Here is a 23,833-nt window from a genome sequence, read left to right on the forward strand (position 1 = left end):
ACAGTCGAAAGAAATACCAAATCTATATAGGGTCAGTACTGGGGGATGGAAGCCCTGGTAGCTGGGGGCTCAAGACAGCCTTCCTTGGTCTGAGCCTTGGAAGAGATTCAGGAGTTTAAGAGGCAAGGATGGAGGGGAGTGCACTTCAGGCAAGAGGCACCACCAATACAAAGATGTAGAGACTAAGATGGAATATAGAGTATGAGGACCGTTTGAAGCTGGACATCAAAACATTTGCAAATCTGTGGACTCATGGCCACAAGCACCTGAAAGGGATTTGAATGCTGTTTGTCTGAATTTGATCCTAGCCCAGTTGGAAGCACCAAAGCTTTTTAAGCAAGGGTAGGGTAGGGTTGAAGGAAAGCTTTCCAAAAAAGCCTGTGGTCTCGTGTGGAATGCATTGTAGAGGGAGAGTTGGGAGATGATTGATGATTGTGGAGGCTGTGCATTAGTCTAGGTGAGAGGTGAGGAGTTCCTGGAGCTGGAAGTGAAGAGATAGGCCCAGATATTTACCTATACTGTAGCCAGGGCCCTCCAGCAGCCTGTGTGGTGGCCCAAAGCTTGAGGCACAGTCCTTGGTGAGTAGTGTTGGATGGGAAGGAAGGAATGCTAGCTGGTTTACACCATGGCAGGAGTCTGGCCTGGTTCTCCTGGAGCTCCTTGGGCAGTGGAGGGGCAGGCCAATTAGACCCACCTCAAGATGTGGGATCTTGGCCTTTGCCATTTTCTAGGGGGAAACCTCTAGAACCACCATGCCTTCGTTTTCTCATCCCAAAATGGGGCTAGATATCTGCCCTGTGAAAAGAGTCCAAAAAAATCTTTGAGTCGTTATCAACAAGCAGTTATTAGGTGTTTACTGTGTTGTTAGCTGCTAGAAGTGCAAACACATGCCACAAGCAAAAAATGTTAATGTTTTCTTTAGTTTATAGTATTTTAAAATTTTATTTTATATCATTTTTACAATAACTTTATTTTAGATTATTTTAAAAATTATTTTAAAGTTTTCTTAATTTTTAAATAAAGTTTTCAAAATATGTGGCCAAGTCCTAAGCTGGACTAATAATGCCATATGCTTATTACTTATGCTTATAAGACTGTATTTCTTGAATTAAGGGGCAAGGAGCACGGTAGGATTTTGCAGCAAAGGGTTAGTTCCAGAGCATGGAGAGTCAGGAAGCCCTGGTCTTAGGTTCCAATTCAGATCCAAGTATCTATGGGAAACCTGGGGCTGTCTATGGCTCTCTGGGCAAACTGGTGAAGTCCCATGGTCCTCATGTGGAACTCTCAATTGCAGAGAAAAGATTGAGCCGCATTGCAGGAAGTTCCCAAGGCTTTTTGGGATGTCCCAAAGGCAAAATGATTTTCACAATAAAAACTAAGATATTTTCCTTTCTGGGATGGTAAACAGCAATAGATAGAAACAAAAGCTCTTTGGAGTCAATCTCTCAGTCACTTTTTAAGAGTGCCAAAGAGGCCTAAAATGACAACATTGGAGAACCATTGTGGTTATCCAGCAAAATCCCAGATACAGCCCTGTGCCTTTATGGCTTCTTTGAGTGTTTTGTTTTGTTGTTATTTATTTATTTTCCCAATTATATGTAAAGATAGTTTCAACATTCATTCGAGAACCATTTTCTCCCCCCCACCTTCTCTCCTCTCCCCTGCCCCCAAGATAGCAAGATATCTGATATAGGCTACACATAATTTTCATATTAGTCAGGCTGTGAAAGAAGAATCAGAACAAAAGGGGAAACTCTGAGAAAGAAAAAACAAAAAAACCAAATCTAAACAATGTGAAAAGCATCTTCTTTGATCTGCATTCAGATTCCATAGTTCTTTCTCTGGATGTGGATGGCATTTTCTATTACAAGTCTTTTAGATTGTCTTGGACCATCCATCCTAACTGATCATCACACACCATTACTGCTACATTACTGCTCACTTTATTTAGCATCAGTTTGTATAAGTCTTTTGTGCAAGTCAATAAACAAGCTTTTCTGAAATCTGCCTTCTCATCAATTTTTTTTACTTTTTTTTTAAAGTTTTATTTATTTAAGGAAATGGGGTTAAGTGACTTGCCCAAGTCACACAGCTAGGTGTGTCTGAGGCTGGATCTGAACTCAGGTCCTCCTGACTCCAGGGCCGGTGCTCTATTCACTGCACCACCTAGCTACCCCTATCATCAAATTCTTATAGAACAGTAATATTCCATTAAATTCATTTACTCCTTCAGTCATTTATCAATTCCCAATTCTCTTTTGGATACAGATCTAGTAGTGGTATTGTTGGATCAAAGGATAGTCCTTTGGACACAGTTCCAAATTGCTCATCAGAATGGTTGGATCAATTCACAACTCCTCCAACCACTTGGACATTAGTTTCCCAGTTTCCCCACATCTTCTCCAACATTTATATCGTTTCCCTTTTTTGGCATATTAGTCAATCTGATAGGTGTGACCTCAGTTACTTTCATATATATATTTCTCTAATTAATAGGGATTTCGAGCATTCTTTGATATGACTATAGATAGCTTTAATTTCTTCATCTGAAAACTATTCATATCCTTTAACCATTTATCAATTGGGCAATGAATTATATGCTTATAAATTTAACTCAATTCTTTAACTATTTTAGAAATGAGGCCTTTATGGGCAGCTAAGTGGCACAGTGGATAGAGCACTAGAGCACCGGCCCTGGAGTCAGGAGTACCTGAGTTCAGATCCAGCCTCAGATATTACCTAGCTGTGTGGCCTTGGGCAAGCCACTTAACCCCATTGCTTTGAAAAATCTAAGAAAAAAAAGAAAAAGAAATGAGGCCTTTCTTAGAAACACTTTATAAAAGATGTTTTCCAAATATGTTTAATATATATGTAAAACCTATAGCAGAATATTCATGCCAAGGAGAATGGGGGGAAAGGGGTAGAGAAAAATGTGAAACTCAAAACCTTACAGAAAAAAAATCTGCATGTAGTTGGGAAAATAAATGAATTCATTTTGAAAGTCAATAAACATTTATAAATTCTTAAGAAATAAAATGCTTTCCTGCTTCCTGCCTTTCTTCTAATCTTGGTTGCATTGGTTTTGTTTGTGCAAAAACTTTTCAATTTAATCTAATCAAAATTAATCATTTTGCATTTCATAATGTTCTTTCTGCTTCTTGTTTGGTCATACATTCTTTTCTTCATAGATCTGGCAGATAAATGATTCATTGATCTTCTGATGGCTTAGGTATCACCCTTTATGTCTTAATCATGTGCCCATTTTGGTCTGTGGCATCTTTGTTAATTCTTTCAGATTATAATTTCAACCCTGGGGGTTCTCCTTCCATTGCTACAGGTCTAAACAGATGATTTTTAAAAGAATTATTATGGCTGTCTCAGTGAGGCTGGTACTAGCCAAGACATGAGTGTATCCCAAAACCTGGCTTGAATGGCAGAATTCACTTGGCAAAAGCTACCAGACTTATATTATGGTGGTTATGGTGTCCTCCCCCTGCCCCAAGAAATAGAGGAAGGTATCAAGTTTTGTCCAAGATTTCTGCACTGGGCTGAGGTAGAGAGCTATTAAAAATGACCATTTTACTCTGAGCAAACCTGAGTATCCCCACTGTTTAAATGGCTCTCTCCTAGAATATTACAAAGTTTGAGCTAGTCCAAGCCTCTTCCCATTATTCGGCATCCTCAGCTCTTCACTCATTAATGAGTGTATTGAAGTGTATTTTCATTACCTCTCCACCCCTGCCTTTTGAGGTTCCATTGCCATTCCCCAGTCCCAGACCCTTTTCATCCCTGGCCCAGATGTTTGGGAGAATCTTTGAATGCATCTCTGATCACAGCATATCTCAGGAATTCCCCAAAACTTTGCTTTTTCTATCAGAGCTAGATCAGCCCTAAATCTCATTTTCCAGAATTTTTCAGAATTGGAAGAGACCTGAGAGGTTGTTTACTCTGATGTGTATGAAGGCACATTTCTCTTCTTTGACCCCCCCAGCCTTTGCTGAAGGGCTCCATAGCCAAAGGAGAATTTTGCCTCATTGTTCCAGTGATCCCTATCCTGGTGCTTTCTCCATGATGCCATAGCTGCCTTTCCTGGAGAGGAAAAAGATTTGACTGGTCACTAGTCTCCAAAGATCAACCCTCATTTGGTCATGCAACAAAATGGAGTTCAGCCTGGGGTGTCAGGCCACCCTAGACCTTAGTTGTGGATTATGATGGAAGTTAAGAGGGCAGGCTGGCAGAGGGAAAGGGAGGAAGGGGAGGGTTGTGTGTGTGACAGAAGAAGCCATGGATACCACTGAAGGAAACCGGTATGAGGTGGACAAGTGTAGCTTAGCTTTGCTAAAGGACACTGTCACCACCATGATAGATGTCTGGCAGCTGTTTCCAAAGTCTTTATTTCTGACAAGTGACTTGAAAATGATTTTTTTTTGACATTCATTACATGAAGAGAAACTAAAACTCATGTATCCGGTATCTAGCCTGGTTACAAAATGCAGTGGTGGCAGAGAGGGAGGTAGGATATTAACTGTGGCAGGTCTCTGTTTTCCCCCCTTTGGGATTTTTTATCAGCTTCATATGAATGAGCACAGGTGGTAACCCAGGAACTCTCTAGCATCAGACACTTCTGGCCCTGCTTGGCCTCAGACAGGAAATTCTCTTTTGGAAAATTCTGTTTTGGAGAAAATGAATTTGACCATGTCTCTTTTCTTGTGCTTGGGAGTGGTTCATTGCCTTTTCCTCAACACACTCAGTTCTCCTTTCCATGTGTTCCAGGGAGATCAGAACTAAGCTGCATCACAAAGCAATAGATAAAATTTTAATTTTGCATTACATTCTTAGTGACTAGTGGCACTAGCTATTGTAGAGGAGAAAACCCCTGTTGAATATTTCTATCACTGATATCTATTACAGAGAAAGAGAGGGAGAGGTGGGAAGGGAGAGGAAGAGTGAGAAGGAGAAGAGGAAAGGGAAGGGGGGATTGGGGAAAGAGGAAGGGGAAGGAAAGAGAGAAAGGGAAAGGGGAAAAGAGGAGGGAGAGAAAGAGAAAGGAGAGAGAGAAAAGGGGGAAAGAAAGAGAAGAGGAAGAGAAAAGAAAAAGAAAAAGGGGAGAAGGAGGTAGGGAGGGAAAAAGGAAGGGAGAGAGATAAGGTAGGGAGGAAAGAGAAAGAAAGAAGAGAGAATGAGGAGGGAGGGAAAGAGAAAGAGAAAAAGGAAAAAGTAAAGAAAGAAGAAGGGGAGAGAAAGAGGGGGAAGAGAGAAAGAAAGAAAGGAAAGAAGGAAGGAAAAGGGGAGAAAGAGGTGGAGAAGGAAAAAGGGAGGGAGAAAGATGAGATGAGATGGTAAAAGAAGAGAAGGAAGGAAAGAAAGGAAAGAGAAGAAAAAAGGAGAAAAAGAAAAGGGGGTAGAGAAAAGAGAGAAAGAAAGAGGGGAGAAAGGTAGGGAGCGGAAAAGGAAAGGAGGGAGAGAGAATCGAGATGAGAAGGGAAGGAAAGAGAAAGAAGTCTGTAGGGGTTGCTCTAGAGGACACATCAGTGCAAATGCCCCACTGTTCTTGCTCTTGAGGACTAATGTCTCCCATTAGTAAAAGCTTGAACAACTTGTTCCTCTCCCTCCAAGAGGGGTGTGTGTGTGTGTGTGTGTGTGTGTGTGTGTGTGTGTGTGTTAATGTGTCTATTTTTCTTCTATCTCTGTCTCTCCAGTGCCTAAGGGTCTTCCCCAAACTTCCCATTTCTGCCCAAGGTTCCATCCTCCCTTTCTTACAGGTCCATATTCTTGCCCTTTGGTGACAAACTCACATATCCAGTCAGTTGCCAGATGTTGTTTCTGTTGTTCTTCAGTCTTGTCCACCCTCCATGATCCTGTTTTGTTCTTTTGGCCCAGCTACTGGAATGGTTTGCCATTTCCTTTTCCAACAAACAGGGTTAAATGACTTGCCCAAGGTCACATAGCTAGTACATGTCTGAGATCAGATTTGAACTCAAGAGAAGTCTTCCTGACTCCAGACCCAGCACTCCATCTACTCCACCATCTACCTTCCCAATATCTGGCCCATCGGGCCCCTCCCTTCCTTTCCCACCCCATCACCTCTCACCTATATTATTGCAATGCCTCCTGCTTGGTTTTCTTGCCTCCAGTCTCTCCAATCCAATCCATTCTAGGCACTCTTGTCAAAGTAATTTTTCATTAACAATTTTCTGACCATGTGACTGCCGTCCTCAGTCAACTCTAATACCTTCCTATTGGCTCCAGGGAAAATATAAACTGTTGAGCTTGTTAAGCCTCCCCAGGCTGGCCCTGCTCCATCCTTCCAGCATCCTTGTTCTTAAGCCTCCGCCTTTCTCTCAGCACATGCTGCTTTTCTGTCCAACCTCCGTGACTTTGCCCTGACCATTCATGGCCCCCCTCAGAAAATCTTTCTCTTATGATGCAGTTCAGGTCCCCCCACCAACTGCACCCACTCTCCCTCCCTAACTATTGTAGAGCTAAATCCCTGGGTTTTTATTCACTTTTTTCTGGGTACATTTTTCCATCCCCTTGTTGTCTCCCCATTGGAATGTCAGCTCCTTCCAAGTAAGAATTGTTTTGTTCTTTCTCCTTGCTTCCCCAACACCTACTTCAGATCACAATACACAGTAGGGACTTAATAAAAACTTGATTGAGTTGGTGTCTAATAAATACTTGTTTCATGGAACATTTTCCAGACCTGGTGCTTGACCATATGTTCCCCATTGCCATACAGGAGATGCAATATTAAGCATCTATCAATTCTTTGAATAGGAGAAGAGTTCACAAGAAATCCTCTCCTTCAGCTCTGGATACATTTGGTCCCCATCCTATTCAGTCATTGCTCCCACTCCCCCATCTCCAAGTATATCATGTTTTTTCTATTTGTAATTGATATTTTATTTTTCCAGTGACACATTATGAACATTTTTCAGCATTCGACCGCATGCATATGATATTTATAACTTACATAATTTCCTTCCACCCTCCCCAGTGGTGATGCATCTGGTGAATATTGTAGATATACGTTTATGTTTAATATGTTGACTGATTAGTCATTTTCGGGATGAGTAATTAGGATTAAGGGAAAAGAAAGAAAACCATGGGATAGGAAAGAAAAACAAGAAATGTTTAAAAAGTGAATGTTGTGTTCATTCAGATTCTGTAGGTTTTTTATATTGTTTCATTTTGTTTTTCTTCTGAGGATAGCCTTGCCCTTAGCCAGTCTCCTAGGGTTGTCCTAGGACTCTGATCTGCTGAGAGGAGCTGCATTCAACAAGGCCGATCAATTCACAATGTTATTGTTCATGTGGATGACGTTCTCTTGGTTCTGCTCCCTTTGCTCAGCATCAGTTCATGTAATTCATCTCATGATTCTCTAGAGTCGGACATTTATGATGTCTTATAAAACAGTAGTACTCCATAACATTCATGTACTATGACTTGTTCAGCCATTCCCCACTGGATGGGCATCCCCTCAATGTCCAGTTCTTTGCTGCTATAAAAAGAACTGCTGCAAATATTTTGGAACACAATTGTTTTTCAGGGCTGTTGTTTTTTTAAATCATTTTTTTGGAGGCAAGTGGGATTAAATGGCTTCACACAGCTGGACTTGTACTCAGACCCTCTTGACTCCAGGACCACCTAGCTGCCCCCTCTAGGTTATTTAAAAAAATAACTTGCCCTAAAACTTTTATGAGCTGAAAAGTTACTTATAAACATAGTTAAAAAAAAAGCCAGGAAAGCTAAGGAAGGGAAGAAAAGGGAGACTGCCAAGACTGCTGAGATTACAGAGCAGTAATAACGACCTTAAAGTAGGATGGCAGTACACCTGGGCCAAAGCCTCCTCTGGCCAAGGGTTCAAAGAGTTTCAGGCTTGCCCCAGGAACTGGATCTTCTATCCAGGACATCAGTAGTAGAAGGGTGGTATCTGTAGTTCTAAAGTCAGGATTTTTTTTTTACTGCATTGCTTTGAAGCTTCAGTCCTAGTTTCCTATCTTGTCTCCCCAAAGCCCCTACCTTCCAGTCTTCTTGCCCTAACACCATCCAACATTTTTTCCTCTTACAAAGGATTTAAAGGTGTGGCTCAGAAAGGTTAAGTCACTTGTTTGAGGTCACACAGCAAGAGACATTCCTGTGCTGTTTTCTCTCCCTCTTGTAGTATCTCTACTTCCCAATGCTCCCATATCCATTAGCCCCAATACCTCCCTTGGCCCTTGTCTTTTCCCTTTCATATCTGCCCTCACTCCTCACTCTCTCTTCTCATGCCTCGCCCACTCTGGTGATAGGGTAGAGGTAAGGAGGCTGTGTACTAATCAGGTGAAATAAATAAATTCTAGACTCAGTTTATCCTCAACCTCCCCAGGACCCACTCATTCCACTGGGAAGGGCCTGCTGGTTACTATTGCCTTCCCATTTACTGGGAGATTTCCTTGATCTGAAGGATTTTTTTACCTTCTTAGATGGATAAGATGGGCCTGAGGACCCAAGCACCCCCTACTCTGCCCTTCTCCATCCTAGAAGCCAGCTCTTTAGTCCAGCAGATATAGGAGGGGGAAACCTCTTTGGTTCTGGCTGCCTCTGACACTGCTGATCCAGGACCTAAGGGCTTCCTGTTAAGTTTCCCTCCATCTAATTCAGTCTCTGAGATATAGAAACCAGCAAATGTACTCTTCCCTAACTGAAGTCTTAGCTTGGCTTCTCTGAAAGAGAACCTGTCCTGGAGACCTGGAATTAGCCTCCTCTGTCTTTTTTAATTGAAATACTCCCAGGAATCAACTGGGCAGTGCGATCACCCAAAAAACAGAAAATTATCTTTTTATTGATATTTTATTCTCTTTTTTTCCAGTTACAAGTTATGGAAGTTTTTCAGCATTCACCTACTTGCATTTATAAGTAACAGTTTTCTCCCATCCTTCCTTCCCACCCACCCCTCCCTTTGGTGGTGAACAATGTCAGTTGGTAAAAGATGTGTATACTTTTGTATTTAACATATTTACATATTAGTCATTTTGTGTAAGGAACTAAGATTAGGGGAAAAGAAAGTCATGAGATAGGAAGGAAAAAGAGAAGAGAAGTTTTTAAAACGTGAACATAGTATCCATTCAGATTCCGTGGGCTTTTCGTTTTGTTTTGCTTTTTCTTCAGGATGTCCATAAAGAACTCCCAGGGTTGTCCTAGATCTCTGAACTATGATGGAGCGGCAGCCATCAACTCTCAATGTTGTTGTTAATGTGAATGATATTCTCTGGGTTCTGCTCTCTTCACTTAACACCAGTTCATGTTTCCTTGCTTCTCCAAAGTCTGACCTTTAGTGATTTTTTTCTTTTTTCTTTTTGCAAGGCAATGGGGTTAAGTGACTTGCCCAAGATCACACAGCTAGGCAATTATTAAGTGTCTGAGGTTGAATTTGAACTCAAGTCCTCCAGGGCTGGTGCTCTATCCACTATACCATCTAGCTGCCCCTCATTCATGGTTTCTTCTAGAGCAATAATACTCCATAACATTCATAAACCATAATTTGTTTGACCATTCCCCCAAATGATGGGCATTCCCTCAATTTCCAATTCTTTGCCAATGCAAAAAGAGCTACTATAAATAGAATATCATCTTTGAAATTAGGCCATTCCTAGGTGATAGTGCTACTCCTGATGCCCTCTGACGCAAGACTGAACCCATACTTGATCCATGCACATCCTCACCTCATTCCCTTATGAACTTGCCAAGTTAGGGGCCGGGGAGCAGCAGCTTCGTGGCTTCCAGAAACTGGAGGGCATGGTGATCGGGTGAAATAAAGAAATACTATACTCAAGTTATCCTCAACCTCCACTCTGCCCATTCATTCCACTTGGAAGGGTCTGTTAGTTACCAGCGGGTTGTAACAGGAGGCAAAATTGGCCCAAGCTTAGAGTGACTTGTGTAATTCTTATGAGACTAACTGAGCACATAAATCATTTTAAGGTATTGGCACTGGTTGAGTTGTGTTTTTTAGTGCTTGTGGTCTCCCTGCCAGCTATCATGGATTTACGGCCTGTTGCAACAGCAACCTCAGTTTATATATCTCTAATCTATTCATTCAAATAGATGGAGATAGGGACCTATGGTCTCATTGGAAGACAAAGCAAGGAAACCCATCCCAGCAGTGCAGGCTGGTGCCTTTGATCCACCAACAAGCATTTTTTATGTCCCCAGCAAGAAGCCACCCTTGTACACTCACCACTTTCCTGGTGCTTTCGCCCCATGACCTATCTCCAGTTCTTCCTCTATAGAGTCACCATGTTGTTTTTCCTAAAGGGCAACTCTGATCATTTCACCCCCCCTCCCACTGAGTAACTCCAGTGGTTCCCTGTTATTGCTACAATAAAATATTATTTCATATTTATCTCATGTTTTTAAAAATGTATATTTATACACTTTTATAATATATATACTTAGTATAATGGCTTCTGAACATAGTCATAGTAAATAATAATTATTAAACAATGACACTATAGAGCAACACAGTGTACTCAGAACTAGGCACGCAAATAAAAAAAAAGACACGAAGCTTGCTATTTAATGGGAGAAGACAATACGGATACAAAAACATAACTGATGAATAAATTAATGTACACATAGAGAAGGCTCAATTTTTTCTTCCCAAGAAGTGTGTACAGGGGGGCAGCTAGGTGGCGCAGTGGATAGAGCACCGGCCCTGCAGTCAGGAGTACCGGAGTTCAAATCCGGCCTCAGACACTTAATAATTACCTAGCTGTGTGGCCTTGGGCAAGCCACTTAATCCCACTGCCTAGAAAAAACTAAAAAAAAAATGTGTACAAATAAAATACTTTGGAGATGCCAAACCCAGGGCCCTCCCTGCAAGGATATGTCTGAGGTGGACTTGATGGCAGGCTTTCCAGACTCCCAGGTTGGCTCCTACCCCCCCAAACTTCACTCCATAAAAATCTTAGGGCTATAGATAGCAGATGCTTTTATAGAAGAGATAATTATAAGAAAGAAAATTCCCTGATCAGAAATGAAGAAATCAGAAAAGAAGGGAAGGATACTTGATTCTAATTGCAATTCCTTAAGAGAGAGATTTTGGTAGAGTGATGTGATATCAAGGGTCATTCCAGAAATAGTTCTGTGCCCATCACTATGAAGGCACCACTGAGGCACTTTTAGAGCAAGATAGAGTTGTGTTGTGTTGGGGTCCTCCCCGCCAAGGTCACCCCTGTTGTTGTTCATGTCTTTCAGTCACATCTGACTCTTCTTAACCACTGTTGGGGTTTTCTTGTCAGAGACATAGGAGGGGCTTGCTATTGCCTTCTCCAGCTCATTTTACTGATGAGGAAACTGCGGCAAACAGGGTTAGATGTCTTCTCCAGGGTCACACAGCTAGCAAGTGTCTGAGGCAAGATCTGAACTGAGGAAGAGTTTTCCCGACACCAGTCCTAGTACTCTATCCACTGCACCTAGCTGCCCAGGTTACCCTGCAGTCGGTTTTTAAAGTCTCATATTTGGATAGAGTGTCTCTCCTGTCAGAATGTCCTCTCTCTGAAGGCCTGGCACCTTGTAGGTGATCAATCAGTGTTATGTGAATGACTAATACTCAAGGGCCTGGCTTGCAAATCCTATATTTGCTAGAATGGGGCCTTTCGTGTTGCTTCTCCTCCCTGCCCCCACCCAACTTGTCTCCTGGCATGAGGAAATAAATCTGAAAAATGATCATTTTGCTTTACAAGGGCCTCTCCCTTACTCCTTCAGGTGTCATATGTCTGACTCAGCATTGGATGCTGAGGGGACTAGCAAATTGTCAATAGCTTTCTGCCTCACAGGAAAATGAGTTTGCAGGCCTTAAGGATTATTTACCTAATTATGGGAAGGATTTTATAATGTGTAGATCATCGAATTTGGAAACAGTGCTTTGGATAAAAAGTTATTGATTGGGGTAGGATAGAAGGATGTAAGGATGAAGACAGGATTAAGAAAATAGAAGATGCTCTGGGTTGTTTTTGGGGGGGGGGGGGCTAAGACATCAGTCCTAAAGAGTAGGTGCCACTCTTTGTGAAATGCTTAACAAACAATGGATGCTTCTGAAGAACCACTATTCTTTTTTTTTTGGCAAGGCAATGGGGTTAAATGACTTGCCCAAGGTCACACAGCTAGGTCATTATTAAGTCTCTAAGGTCATATTTGAAATTAGGTCCTCCTGATCTAAGGCCGGTGCTCTATCCACCGTGCCACTATTCTTGTCCTTTAATTGTCATGGAGAATGGTGGGTTTAGTGAGAACCTACTCAAAAGAGGACCAGGTCTGGCAGGGTCCTGACCTATTCAAGAAGACCCATCAATGGGCTCTCAAAATCTCATCTTCCTCATTTAGAAAACTAGAAGTGGTTGTTCTCGATGACCCAAGGAAAGGCTGCTGGAGGACTCTCAACATTGTGTGTCTATTTTTGTTTCTAGAGCCAAGCCACAGGTTGGGCAGATGGGATTCCCTCCGACTGACATCTTCTTCTTATGTTTTTGGAGCCATGCTTTGTTGGGGGAGGGGGGAGGGAGACTGGTCAAAAGGTGCATCACCATGAAAATGACATCCCTATGGGGGGACTGTAAGCAGAAGACTTAAGGAGGAGTCCCTGACCCCAAAGAATTTGTATACTATTCTTTAAATAAAATAAATATATAAATACGTTTTAAAGAATCAAATGCATTAAAAGTGAAAAGTTAAATACTAGTCCCCGTGCTTTAAGGTCATCGATCTTGAAGTAAAGACTTAAGAAAAATAGGAGATGGGAGCATCTAGATGGGAGTCAGGAGTAACTGAGTTCAAATCCGGCCTCAGACACTTAGTAATTACCTAGCTGTGTGGCCTTGGGCAAGCCACTTAACCCCACTGCCTTGCAAAAACTGAAAAAAAAAAAAAGAAAAAAGAAAAATAGGACATGATGAATTCAGAAGATAAAGCCTTGGAGGAGGTGAAGGAAGGGACCCACCCAGAGTGAAAGAGAACACAAGAGAATGTGAGCTAAAGCCCATAAAAATGGGAGAAAAAAGTTTGTGTAGAAGAAATTCACAACAACCTCACCACCACCCTGGATTATTTTTTATTATTATTAAGTTCTGTTTCTATCCATATTTTACAGCTGAGGAAACTGAGGCAGAGAGGTTAAGTGACTTACCCAGAGTCCCAGCTAGAAGGTGGCAAATGTCTGAGGGGGATTGATCTTGGGGATCCAATATGGCAATGCCTGTAAAATACTTAATCAAGTTGAAGGTTTGTATTGTTAATGAATATTCATCTAAAAGTTGCCAACTCTAGCCTCATGCTCCCTTGAAGCTTGGGATCATTTAATAGCAGGGAAATAATCTACAATAAGTTATGTCAACAAGAGAAAAAAGAAAGACAGGAAGATCATCTAATTATATGTAGAGAGAGGAGGCCTTGGATTAAAAAAAAAAAAAAAAAGACAACCAGTATCCTCTCATAGGAAAGAGGCCTGGGTTTGGAATCACAGATGCTGAATTTGGATCCCTGGGTATCAGTTTCCTCAAACACAAATTGAAGGCGCTGACCTGGGCATCCCCTAAGATTCCTTTCATCTTTTTTGACCCACTGCAATCATAGCAAGCCCCATCCTAATCACAATTATTCTCTCCAGCTTCTCCTGTCTAGAGCTCCCTTTGAATATATTTATTTAATGTTGTCTCCCCCCATTAGGTTGTGAGTTCTCTGAAAGCAGGGACTGACTTTTGCCCCTTTTTGTAAAAGCACAGAGAAGGCCCTCAAACCCTCAGATTTGTTGACATAGACGTCATTTATTTTGGGGTATCAGCTTGCAGTTCGGAACATAGCTCACAAGGCTGTAGTTGGGTGAAGGGTAGCAATGAATCTGGATCATAAAAGGAGAGGGATTCTGTGAGGCAATGGGAGGAAAGAGAGCTTCCTAAGCATAGAGGGCCACCTGGACAAAGGCCCAGCAACAGGAAATTAGTATTATGGACAAGCTATAGAGAAAAGGCGATTTTGGTTGAATAATGGCATATGGAGGAGGGGGTCACATATCATACTAAACAGAGAACGTTCTATTTGATCTAGAAACAGTCAGGCGCCATTGAAGTGTATTGAATAGGGGAGACACATGGGTCAGACCTCTCTGCCTTTGCCCAGGCTGTGCCCAGGTCTGGAGCACCTTCCTTCCTCATCTAGTTTCCTCTTCATGAGATCTAAATGATTCCTTTATCTAAATGATTCTCCTTATCTGTGGAGGCACCATTTCCCAGAAGTCAGGGACAGTTCTGTCTTTGACTCTCCCTCCCCATTGCCTGCCATTATTGAAGTACCTGCTTGTTTGGGTGAGAGCCTCAGTTTCTTCTTCATCTGTAAACTGGAAATGATGCCTTTGGTACTTACTGCCTCCTCCACTGGGGTAATACTGTGTATAAAGAGATTGGCCAGAGTCCCGTAGCTAGTAATTTCTGAAACTGGATTAAACTCAGGTCTTCCTGATTCTAGGCCTAGTTCTCTATCCATGGTACTACCTAGCGTAATCCAAACTGGCTAAACAAGTAACCCAAATAAGGACAGAACATAGCCAGAGACAAGAGCTGACCGTCAGAGCAAACCTGCTAGGCTTTTAGAGAAGAGACTCTTGGATCCAGTCTTGGCTTTTGCCCTTGAAGGTGTGTGGTGTGTGTGTAAGTTATATAAGACTTGACCAAGCATAGACCAACATTTCACAAGATAGGTATATCAAGAGAGGTCAAAATGGGTACGTGATTTAGACACACAGAATGATATCATAAACAAATTAGGGGAACATGGAATAGTTTACCTATGATCTATGGATAAGGAAAGAGTTTATGATCAGGTGAGAAATAGAGATCACAGGAGGTAACATGGATAATTTTCATTACATTAATTAAAGTTTTGTGGAACAAGCACAACCATTACAGCCTAAATTAAAAGGGAAGCAGGAAACTGGGGGGGGGATTTTTATAGCTATTTCTTTGATAAAAACTTCATTTCTTAAACATGTCTAGAGAACTGCATTGAATTTATAAAAATGAGAGTCATTCCCCAACCGATAAATAGTCAAAGGAAATGAACAGGCTGTTTTCAGAAGAAGAAATCAAAGCTATCCATAGTGACATAAAAAATGCTCTAAATCACTATTGTTTAGAAAAATGCAAAATAAAGCAACTGAGGTATCACCTTACACTAATCAGATTGGCTAATATGAAGAAAAGGGAAATGACTAATATTCGAGGGGATGTGGAAAAGCAGGGGACATTATTGTACAGTTGGTGAAATTATGAATTGATCCAACCATTCTGGAGAGCAATTTAGAACTATACCCAAAGGGTTATAGAACTGTACATACTCTTTGACTCAGCAATGCTAAGTTTGTATCCCAAAGAAATAAAAGGAAAAGGACCTATTTGTATAAAAATATTCATAGCAGTGCTTTTTCTGGTAGTAAATAATTGGAAACTCAGGAGATGCCCATCAGTTGAAGAATGGTTGAACAACTTGTGGTGTAGGGTTGTGATCATCAAATTTGTTGACATAGAAGTCATTTATTTTTGAGTATCACCTTGCAGTTTGGAGCATAGCTCACAAGTCTCTAGTTGGGTGAAAGGTAGCAATTAATCTGGATCATGAAAGGAGAGGGATTCTGTAAGGCAGTGCTAAGGAGGAAGGAGTGCTTTCTAAGCATAGAGGGCCACCTGGACAAAAGTCCAGCAATGAGAAATTAGTATTGTGTACAAGCAATAGAGAAAAGACCATTTTGAGTAAATAATGACATATGGAGAAGGGGGTCATATTTCCCATGGCTGCTAAACAGAGGAGGTTCTATTTGATCCAGAAACAATCAGGAGTCATTGGAGTTTATTAAGTAGGGGAGAGACATGGGTCAGACCTCTCTGCCTTTGCCCAGGCTGTGCCCGGGTCTGGAGCACCTTCCTTCCTCATCTAGTTTCCTCTTCATGAGATCTAAATGATTCCCTCTGTATCTCCTTATCTGTGGAGGCACCATTTCCCAGAAGTCAGGGACAGTTTTGTCTTTGTCTCTACCTCCCCAGTGCCTGCCATTATTGAAGTACCTGCTTGTTTGAGTGAGAGCCTCAATTTTTTCGTCTTCAGCTGTAAATTGGAGATGATACCTTTGGTACTTACTGCCTCCTCCATTTTTTTTGCAATGTGTAGATGTCACTGTTATTAGTGGGAGTCACTCATTCCGTGTTCTAGGTCAGGAATGGCATGTTTGAAAGTGGTGGTTGGACTTGGAGAAGGAATGGTCAGTTAGAAGGCAATTGTTGGTGTCTGACTTAAGTGGAAGAAGACCTGGAGATGAGCAGCTATATAATAAGGAAGGAGCAGGGCCAAGAGAAGGGCCCAAATGTGAATTACCAGGAGGTGTTAACAGCGGGTTGGAGGTAGGGCTTGGGCACTGGACTACCATGTTGTTCAGTGCCAGTTGGGTGATGGACCAAGTTTGAGGGGCAAGGTCAGATGGAACCAGTGGAGTTTGTAAACATTTGATTTTCATATATTAGCAGAAAGTCTCAGTGGGCACCAGTGTTAAAGAGTCCAGGACATATCTGTGTGATTTCCCTGGGTCAAGGAACTCCCAGAGGCAGAGAGCCCCTTCACTAAATCAGACTTGACCAGTCACACAGACAGTAAAGGTGTCATAGTGGCCCCTTTAACTTGGGTCTTCCTGGTTTTGAGGCTGACTCTGTCCAATAGGCATGAGTAAACCCTACTTCAGACACGACTTTTCTGTATTTAATTAATGTCAACTGACCATCCATGGGAGTGGAGCCCAAGATCCGAGGGTGGGAGGGTAAGAGAGACTCATGAAGGAAATAGAGGTGGAGACTAGTCAAAGGGTACATCAGTGTAAAAATATTGGCATGAAAACCAAGAACGTGATGCCAAACACAAGTGAGAAAAACTCATTGACCTTAGAAATGAGAAGGAAATGGTAAGGAGAAAGGGCATGAGGAGGTGTGGACTGCTGAGGTGCTTGACCTTGATCTCATTAAGTTAATCTGTTGGATCCACTCACTGAGGGCTGAGCATTCTCTGTGACCCAGTAGCTGTTTATCTCATCAGAATACTTTTCATTCACGTCTGCCATGAAGCATATCTGTCTGCCACTGCTGCCCGGACTGAGGACGATTATCAAATAATTTACTAAATGAGGATCATTTAAAATAACATAATTGAGATTTATATTATATGCCTAAAAGATGTCATTATCTCATTTGATCCTTACACTTAGTATCTCGGAGATGATTATTAATCACATTTTACAGCTGAAGAAACTGACCCTCAGGGAACCTTCCTCTTTTCAAGTAATCTTACATTTTCTTTTCCGTGTAAAAGTTGGATATCTCCATTGACTATAGACTTTCTAAGAGCAGGAAAAATGTTTTGTGCTTTGTAATTGCTTGCTCCTACTTGGTTGAACCGCATTAAAGTCTCTCTAGCAACCAGGTGGGTGGTGGTTGGCAGTGGGGTGGGGGTAGGGGCTGCTTTCTTTTGAACCCATCCTTCCTCACTAGCAGAAAGGAAAGCAGAAGTCCTTCTCCTCTCCTTCAAGGCCATTGGTTTGGTTTGAGAGCTCCTCTCCCAAGGAGGGCATCTTCCCCCTCAGGTCCAGAGTGTAGCCCGTCCCAGGGCAACAGTCACCACTGGAGTCAGGGCTCCCTTGTAGCTAAGCAGGGAATGCGGGAGGATGACTTGTCCGTTCTAGCGCCCCCTACGTGTGTTTGTCCTCTGCGATGTAGAAAGACTGGTGGAGCACAGAAGCAATGGTTAAATACTAGCTAGCCTCATCACATTTTATTGTTGTGATTCCTGCCTCACTTTTACGGCAGCACAATAAAAGGCGGGGCACCGTCATCAGCGTTATTTAATGCAGTAAATGTTTATTAGAGGCAAGTATGTAGGCCAGAAAGCCGGCTTTCCTCATCTGTGAGGAGAGGAGTTGGACTAGATGAGATCTGGGGTTCTACCAGCTCTAGACCCTGTGTTGGTTTTGCTTCCTTCTCCTTGAATCCAGCCCAACCCTTATTAATCTCTTATATCCGGTAGGTGCTTCATTAAGGCTAGAAAGAAAGACAATAAATAACATAGTTCTTGCCTGCGAGGAGCTTTCATTCTGCTGGAGGAAGGGCAAAATGTGTATCCTAGGAATTAATACAAGTAGAATCTGACTTTGTTCTCTACTTCCCCTTGCAAGCATGGATGTAGCCATGAGGTTGGTCAATAATGTCTTGCTCCCTGCATCTTTCGGGGCCTGAGATCCATGCTCCAGTGGGTTAGGTTCAGGACAAAGAGCATAGTGGGTGACACCGTTATAAGGTCACAGTTATAGCGCTGGATGATGTCTTATCAGTGGCATGGTGGAAATGAGACACTGAGGCAGGGTAGGTCACTAAGAAAACCATCCAACTCACAGGTGTTTATTCAGGGTATCCTATCTGGCCAGCAAGTACCCAGCTTCCATTCTTAGGAGGATACAACAGGTAAACATATAAACAGATAAAAAATATATACAAGGTGGTTTGGGGCTTGGGGGAGGGAAGGAGCCTCAGTATCAGAAGGGAATGAGAAAGGGCCATGTGTAGAATGCACTTGGGCTGAGCTTTGGATGAAACTAAGGTGATGGAGTGCTTTCCAGAGTAGGATTGAAACCTATGTAAAGTCTGAGAGGCCAGAGATGGACTCTTTTGTATGAAGAATAGACTGAAAAGTCCAGTTTGACAGTACTTGCAGGGAAATAATATGTAATAAATCTGTCAAGGTAAATTTGAGCCTGGAAGAGATAGACCTGGAATACCAAAGGGCGGCAATAGGAAGCCCCTGGGGGATTTGGAGAGGGGGGAGACTTGAAGAAGGGAGCTCACTAAGAAGATCATTGGCACTGGCCAGGTAAGAGGTGCTGGGACCTGTGCCAGAGGGATGGTACTGCTAGTGGAGAAAATGGGAAACTTTTGGAGGCAGAGATGATGTGGGAGGAGATTCTCCAAGACTTGGCCTTCGATTGGATGGAGGCAGTGCAGGGAAGGAGTCCAAGAGTCTCTTTCATTGTTTTCTCAAAGTCTGAATACCTCATCTGCTAATGGGGTAACCATTTGCACTAATTGGCTTTTTCAAAATGGCTTCGGTTTTTCTTTTGGTTTTTAAGTGGTTCTTTAGAACTATGGGAAGATCTTTATTTGGACATGGGAAGGTTTCTTTCCATCTTTTCACCCTGCTATCAGGACTGTTTTGCTTTCTCTCTTCCTCTTGATTCATCCATTATCGTTGACTTATGCCCTACATTCCAAAGGTATTTATGGAGAGGTGGAGGGAGGGCATTGACCTCAGGGGTACTGGCAGCTACCAGGAAGAGAGAGTACAAATGTGATGGCCTTGCTGGGTATGTGGAGGGATGAAGTCTGCTTCTAAAAGAATTGACCTTGACCAGGGTGACCCCCAGAGTAGTGTGGTGCCTCTAGATCAGCCATATAGTCTCTGAGGCTTTGGTGGTGTGACCTGAATACTGAGGACTATCTAACTGAGTCAGGCCCAATAGATACTATATATAGTTTGTTGTTGCCTCTCATAATCAATATTTGATGAATTTAATTGAAAGAAACAGTGGACATGGCCTTTCGTGGTATGTGCTCAGGGGAAGCTCCAGATTTAGAATGAGTCAACCCCCAGAGTATCATAAGCTCCACAAGGCAGGAACCAGCTCATTGTTTCCTGAGAGGCTGGTACAATATCTTGAGCTCAGAATGGTATATCTTTCTTCTAAAGACAAAATTCATAAGTCATCCATGTTCTTCCTCACTCTGTGGGTTGCCAGCCTCTGGCCCCCTGGATGCCATGAGAGTAGACAAGTTGTCATTGGTTCTCTATTTATGATTTAAAATCTGAGCTCATTTGGATTAGGGATTGTTTCATTCTTTGAACTCAGAGCCCGGAAGAGTGGCTGGTACATACTGGTCATTTAATAATACTCATTAACTGGTTGATTATCTTTGTCACTCTGTGAAGGGTCCATCTTCTCTTCTCTGATGACTTTTAAGTCCCTTCTTTGGGGTGACTTGCAGCCTACTTATATCCTTCTCCACTGGATTAGTCTCAGCTATGGGTCTCTCATATAAAACCTGTGGTTGCTTAGCCACATGAGAAAATTCAAGTGGATGAGAATACCTGTTGGCTGAACTGCTGTTGAATGAACCCCTGAATTTTCCTGTGGTATCTCTATCTGAAGCAGTCACTGCCCTGAGGAGAGGGAGCTGCTAAGCCCCAAATGGAATCCTATAAAATTAGCTAAAAAAACTTCTTGAAACAATGAACAACTTTGGCAATGTTGCAGGATATAAAACAAACCCACAAAACTTATTGGCATTTCTGTCTTTTACCAACAAAGCACAGCAGCAAGAGAAAGGAGAAATTTCATTTAAAGTAACTGTAGACGATATAAAATACCACCAAGAAAAATCCAAAAACTATATCAAAATGATTATAAAATACTTTTCAAAGTCAGATCTAATTAATTGGATGAATGTCAATTGCTTGTGAGTAGGCAGAGCCAATATAAATAAAAATGACAATCCTGCCTAAATTAAATTACTTATTCAGTGCCAAACCAAAAATTATTTTATAGAGCTAGAAAAAACAGTAATAAAATTCATTTGGAGGAACAAAAGGTCAGGAATATCAAGAGAATTAATGTAAAAAATACAAAGGAAGGTGACCTAGCTAGTACCAGATCTAAAATTTAATATTATAAAGCGGCAGTCATCAAAATTGTTTGGTACATGTTAAGAAATAGAGTAGTGGATCAGGGGAATAGACTGGGTACAAAAGAAACAGTAAACGAATATAGTAATCCATTGTTTCATAAACCCAAAGACTCTAACTTTTGGGATAAGAACATACTATTTGACAAAAATTGCCGGGAGAACTAGCAAATAGTATGTAAGAAACTAGCATACACCAGTATCTCACACCAAGATAAGTCTAAATGGGTGCAGGATTTACACATAAAAGGTGATACCATAAGCTAATTAGGGCAACAAGGAATACTTTATTTATCAGAGCTATCCGATGTCCATCTATCAAATAAAAAGGGGAGGAGTTGATAACCAGAAAAAAGGTGGAGAACATTATAAAATGCAAAATGGATAATCTGAATTACATTAAATTAAAAAGATTTTGTACAAATCAAACCAACGCAACCGAGATGAAAAGGAAGGCAGAAGTTGGGAAACAATTTTTATAACTAAAATTTCCGATAAAGGACTCATTTCTAAAATGAATAAACTATATAGAGAACTAAGTCAAATTTAAAGAATACAAGCCATTCTCCAATTGATAAATAGTCAAAGGATATGAACAGGTCATTTTCAGATGAAGAAAGCTATCTATCATATAAAAAATGCTCTAAATCATTATTGATTAGACAAATGCAAATAAAAACAATTCTGAGGTACCACCTCAGATGACAAAAAATGGCTAAGATGACAAAAAAGGGAAAGACCAATACTGGAGAAGATATGGGAAAATTGGGACACTAATACACTGTTAGTAGAGTTATGAACTGATCCAACTATTCTGGGGAGCTATATGGAACTATGCCCAAAAGGCAATGAAAATGTTTATACTCTTTGATCCAGCAATATCACTACTAGCTCTGTATACCAAAGAGATCATAAAAAAGGGGGGGAATCACAGGAAAAAATATTTATAGCACTTTTTTGGTAGTATCAAAGAATTGGAAATGGAGGGGGTGCCCATCCATTGGGGAATGGCTGAACAAGTTATGGTACATGAATGTGATGGAGTATAATTTTTCTGTAAGAAATCATGTCGGTCAGACTTTTAAAAAGCCTGGAAAGACTTATAGGAACTGATGCAGACTGAAATGAGCCAAAGCAGGAGAACATTATACACAGTAGCATTAACATTGTGTGATGATCCATTGGGATAGATTAGCTCTTGGCGGTACAACGATCAAAGACAATTCTAGAGGACTTGTGATGGGAAGTACCATCCTCTTCCAGAGAAAGAAATGTGGAATCTGAATGCAGACCAAAGTATACTGTTTTCCAATTTTTAAATTTGTTTTATTTTTTCCCTCTATTGTTTTCCCTGTTGTTTCTATTCTTCTTTCACAACATGACCAGTATGGAAATACGTTTAACATAGTTATACATGTATTACCTAGATCAGATTACTCACTGCCAAAGGGAGGAAGGGAGAAAGACGTCTAACTCACAAAAAAGGAATGTTGAAAACACTTTGCATGTAATTGGAAAAATAAATTTATATTTAAGAAGCACAAAGGACAAACAGCAAGTCCTATTTAAGAAAAATATTAACAATCAGCTCTCAGAGGACATCATAGGGTTGCATTAACTATTTTAAAATATCCTCATTTTAAGTTGCATTTTCCCACAATAAATGCAAGATTCCAGTGTCCTCTAGTTATTTTTACCCCTCCTCTTTTGGCAGGGTGCTGAACAAAGATGGCGGAAGCTCACCAAGCTGTAGCCTTCCAGTTCACAGTTACTCCTGATGGGATTGATCTACGCCTGAGCCATGAAGCTCTCAAACAGATTTACCTCTCAGGCCTGCACTCTTGGAAGAAGAAGTTCATCCGATTCAAGGTTTGTCTGTTTGGGGGGGGGCTGTTTTAATCAATGATGCTTAGAAGATGCTATGAAGGAGCATGAGAAAAAGTAGCTAGAACCACAGAAGTTTGGAATGGGAGAGGCATCAGAAATCCTCCATTATCAATGGCTTTTTCCTTTCCTAGTCTTAATATTATCTCTGCTTTTCCTCGCTATCTCTAAAGCTTTGGAGGAATACATCCTAAATAGAGAGCCACCCATTTAAAAAATTCAGTAGCAGTGCCAACCCAGGGCTGACCTAAAAAAACTAAAAAGCGTGGGGGTCTTGAGTTTAAATAAAACTCATTTTACTCAATCTCCTCCTGAGGGTATGATGGACTTCCAAAGCTTTTTGTTCAATTGGGAATCTTAAGGCAGGACTTTGCAGATTTGAGGAAATCCTGTGTAAGATGGGGGCATCATCTTTTGCCTGTGTGAGTTACCGCAGCTCCTAAACTGCAAATAGTTCCCAGAATGTCAGACTCTGTGATTTTGAAAGTAGTTACTGTGATCTAAGAAATACTGATAACTAGAATAAAAAAAATTGTGATTATCTCAACACATGCCCCTCAAAATGCTTTTGTTGAAAAATAACCCTCATTTCTGTTTAATATAGCACAGGAATAAAAGTAATTTTCCTTGATATGACTATCTTAAAAGAAAGATAATGATTCAAAATGATGAGATTATATGAATCCTCAAAGTTTTGCATAGGGAGGTATTAGATTGTGAGCTCCTTGAGGGCAGGGACTATCTTTTGGCTCTTTTTGTATCCCTCAGACCTTAGCTCACTGACAGTAGGTGTTCACTAAATGATAATTGATTGGGGGGGCAGCTAGGTGACCCAGTGGATAGAGTACCTGCCCTGGATCAGGAGGACCTGAGATCAAATCCAGCCTCAGACACTTAATAATTACCTAGCTGTGTGACCTTGGGCAAGTCACTTAACCCCATTGCCTTAATAAATTTTTTAAAATGATGATTGATTGTTTGAATGATTAATACAAGTAGCATATAGGGTGCCTTCTTTGTGCTTCCAGTTGAGAGTATGGATATCAAAATAGAAATTGTAGTCGGGGGCATTCCAGAGTCAAACATCCCTGGGCCTTAGGAAGGAAAGAATAGACTGTCCTAGCAGAGACAATGCTGCCAAAACAGGTGCTTTG

At 41.3% G+C, this 23,833-nt stretch overlaps 1 protein-coding gene across 3 annotated transcripts in view; it reads left to right on the forward strand.

Annotated features, from left to right (window-relative positions):
* Positions 1-23,833, forward strand: part of CPT1A (carnitine palmitoyltransferase 1A) — a 70,541-nt gene that overhangs the window by 7,335 nt on the left and 39,373 nt on the right. For all 3 annotated transcript variants that reach the window (XM_074230885.1, XM_074230886.1, XM_074230884.1), the window contains exon 2: positions 22,510-22,664. In XM_074230885.1, the coding sequence (XP_074086986.1) occupies positions 22,524-22,664 (141 nt within the window). In that variant the 5' untranslated portion in view covers positions 22,510-22,523. The remainder of the gene's footprint in view (positions 1-22,509; positions 22,665-23,833) is intronic.

This window comes from Macrotis lagotis, chromosome 3, assembly GCF_037893015.1.
Source record: "Macrotis lagotis isolate mMagLag1 chromosome 3, bilby.v1.9.chrom.fasta, whole genome shotgun sequence".
Taxonomy (NCBI): domain Eukaryota; kingdom Metazoa; phylum Chordata; class Mammalia; order Peramelemorphia; family Peramelidae; genus Macrotis; species Macrotis lagotis.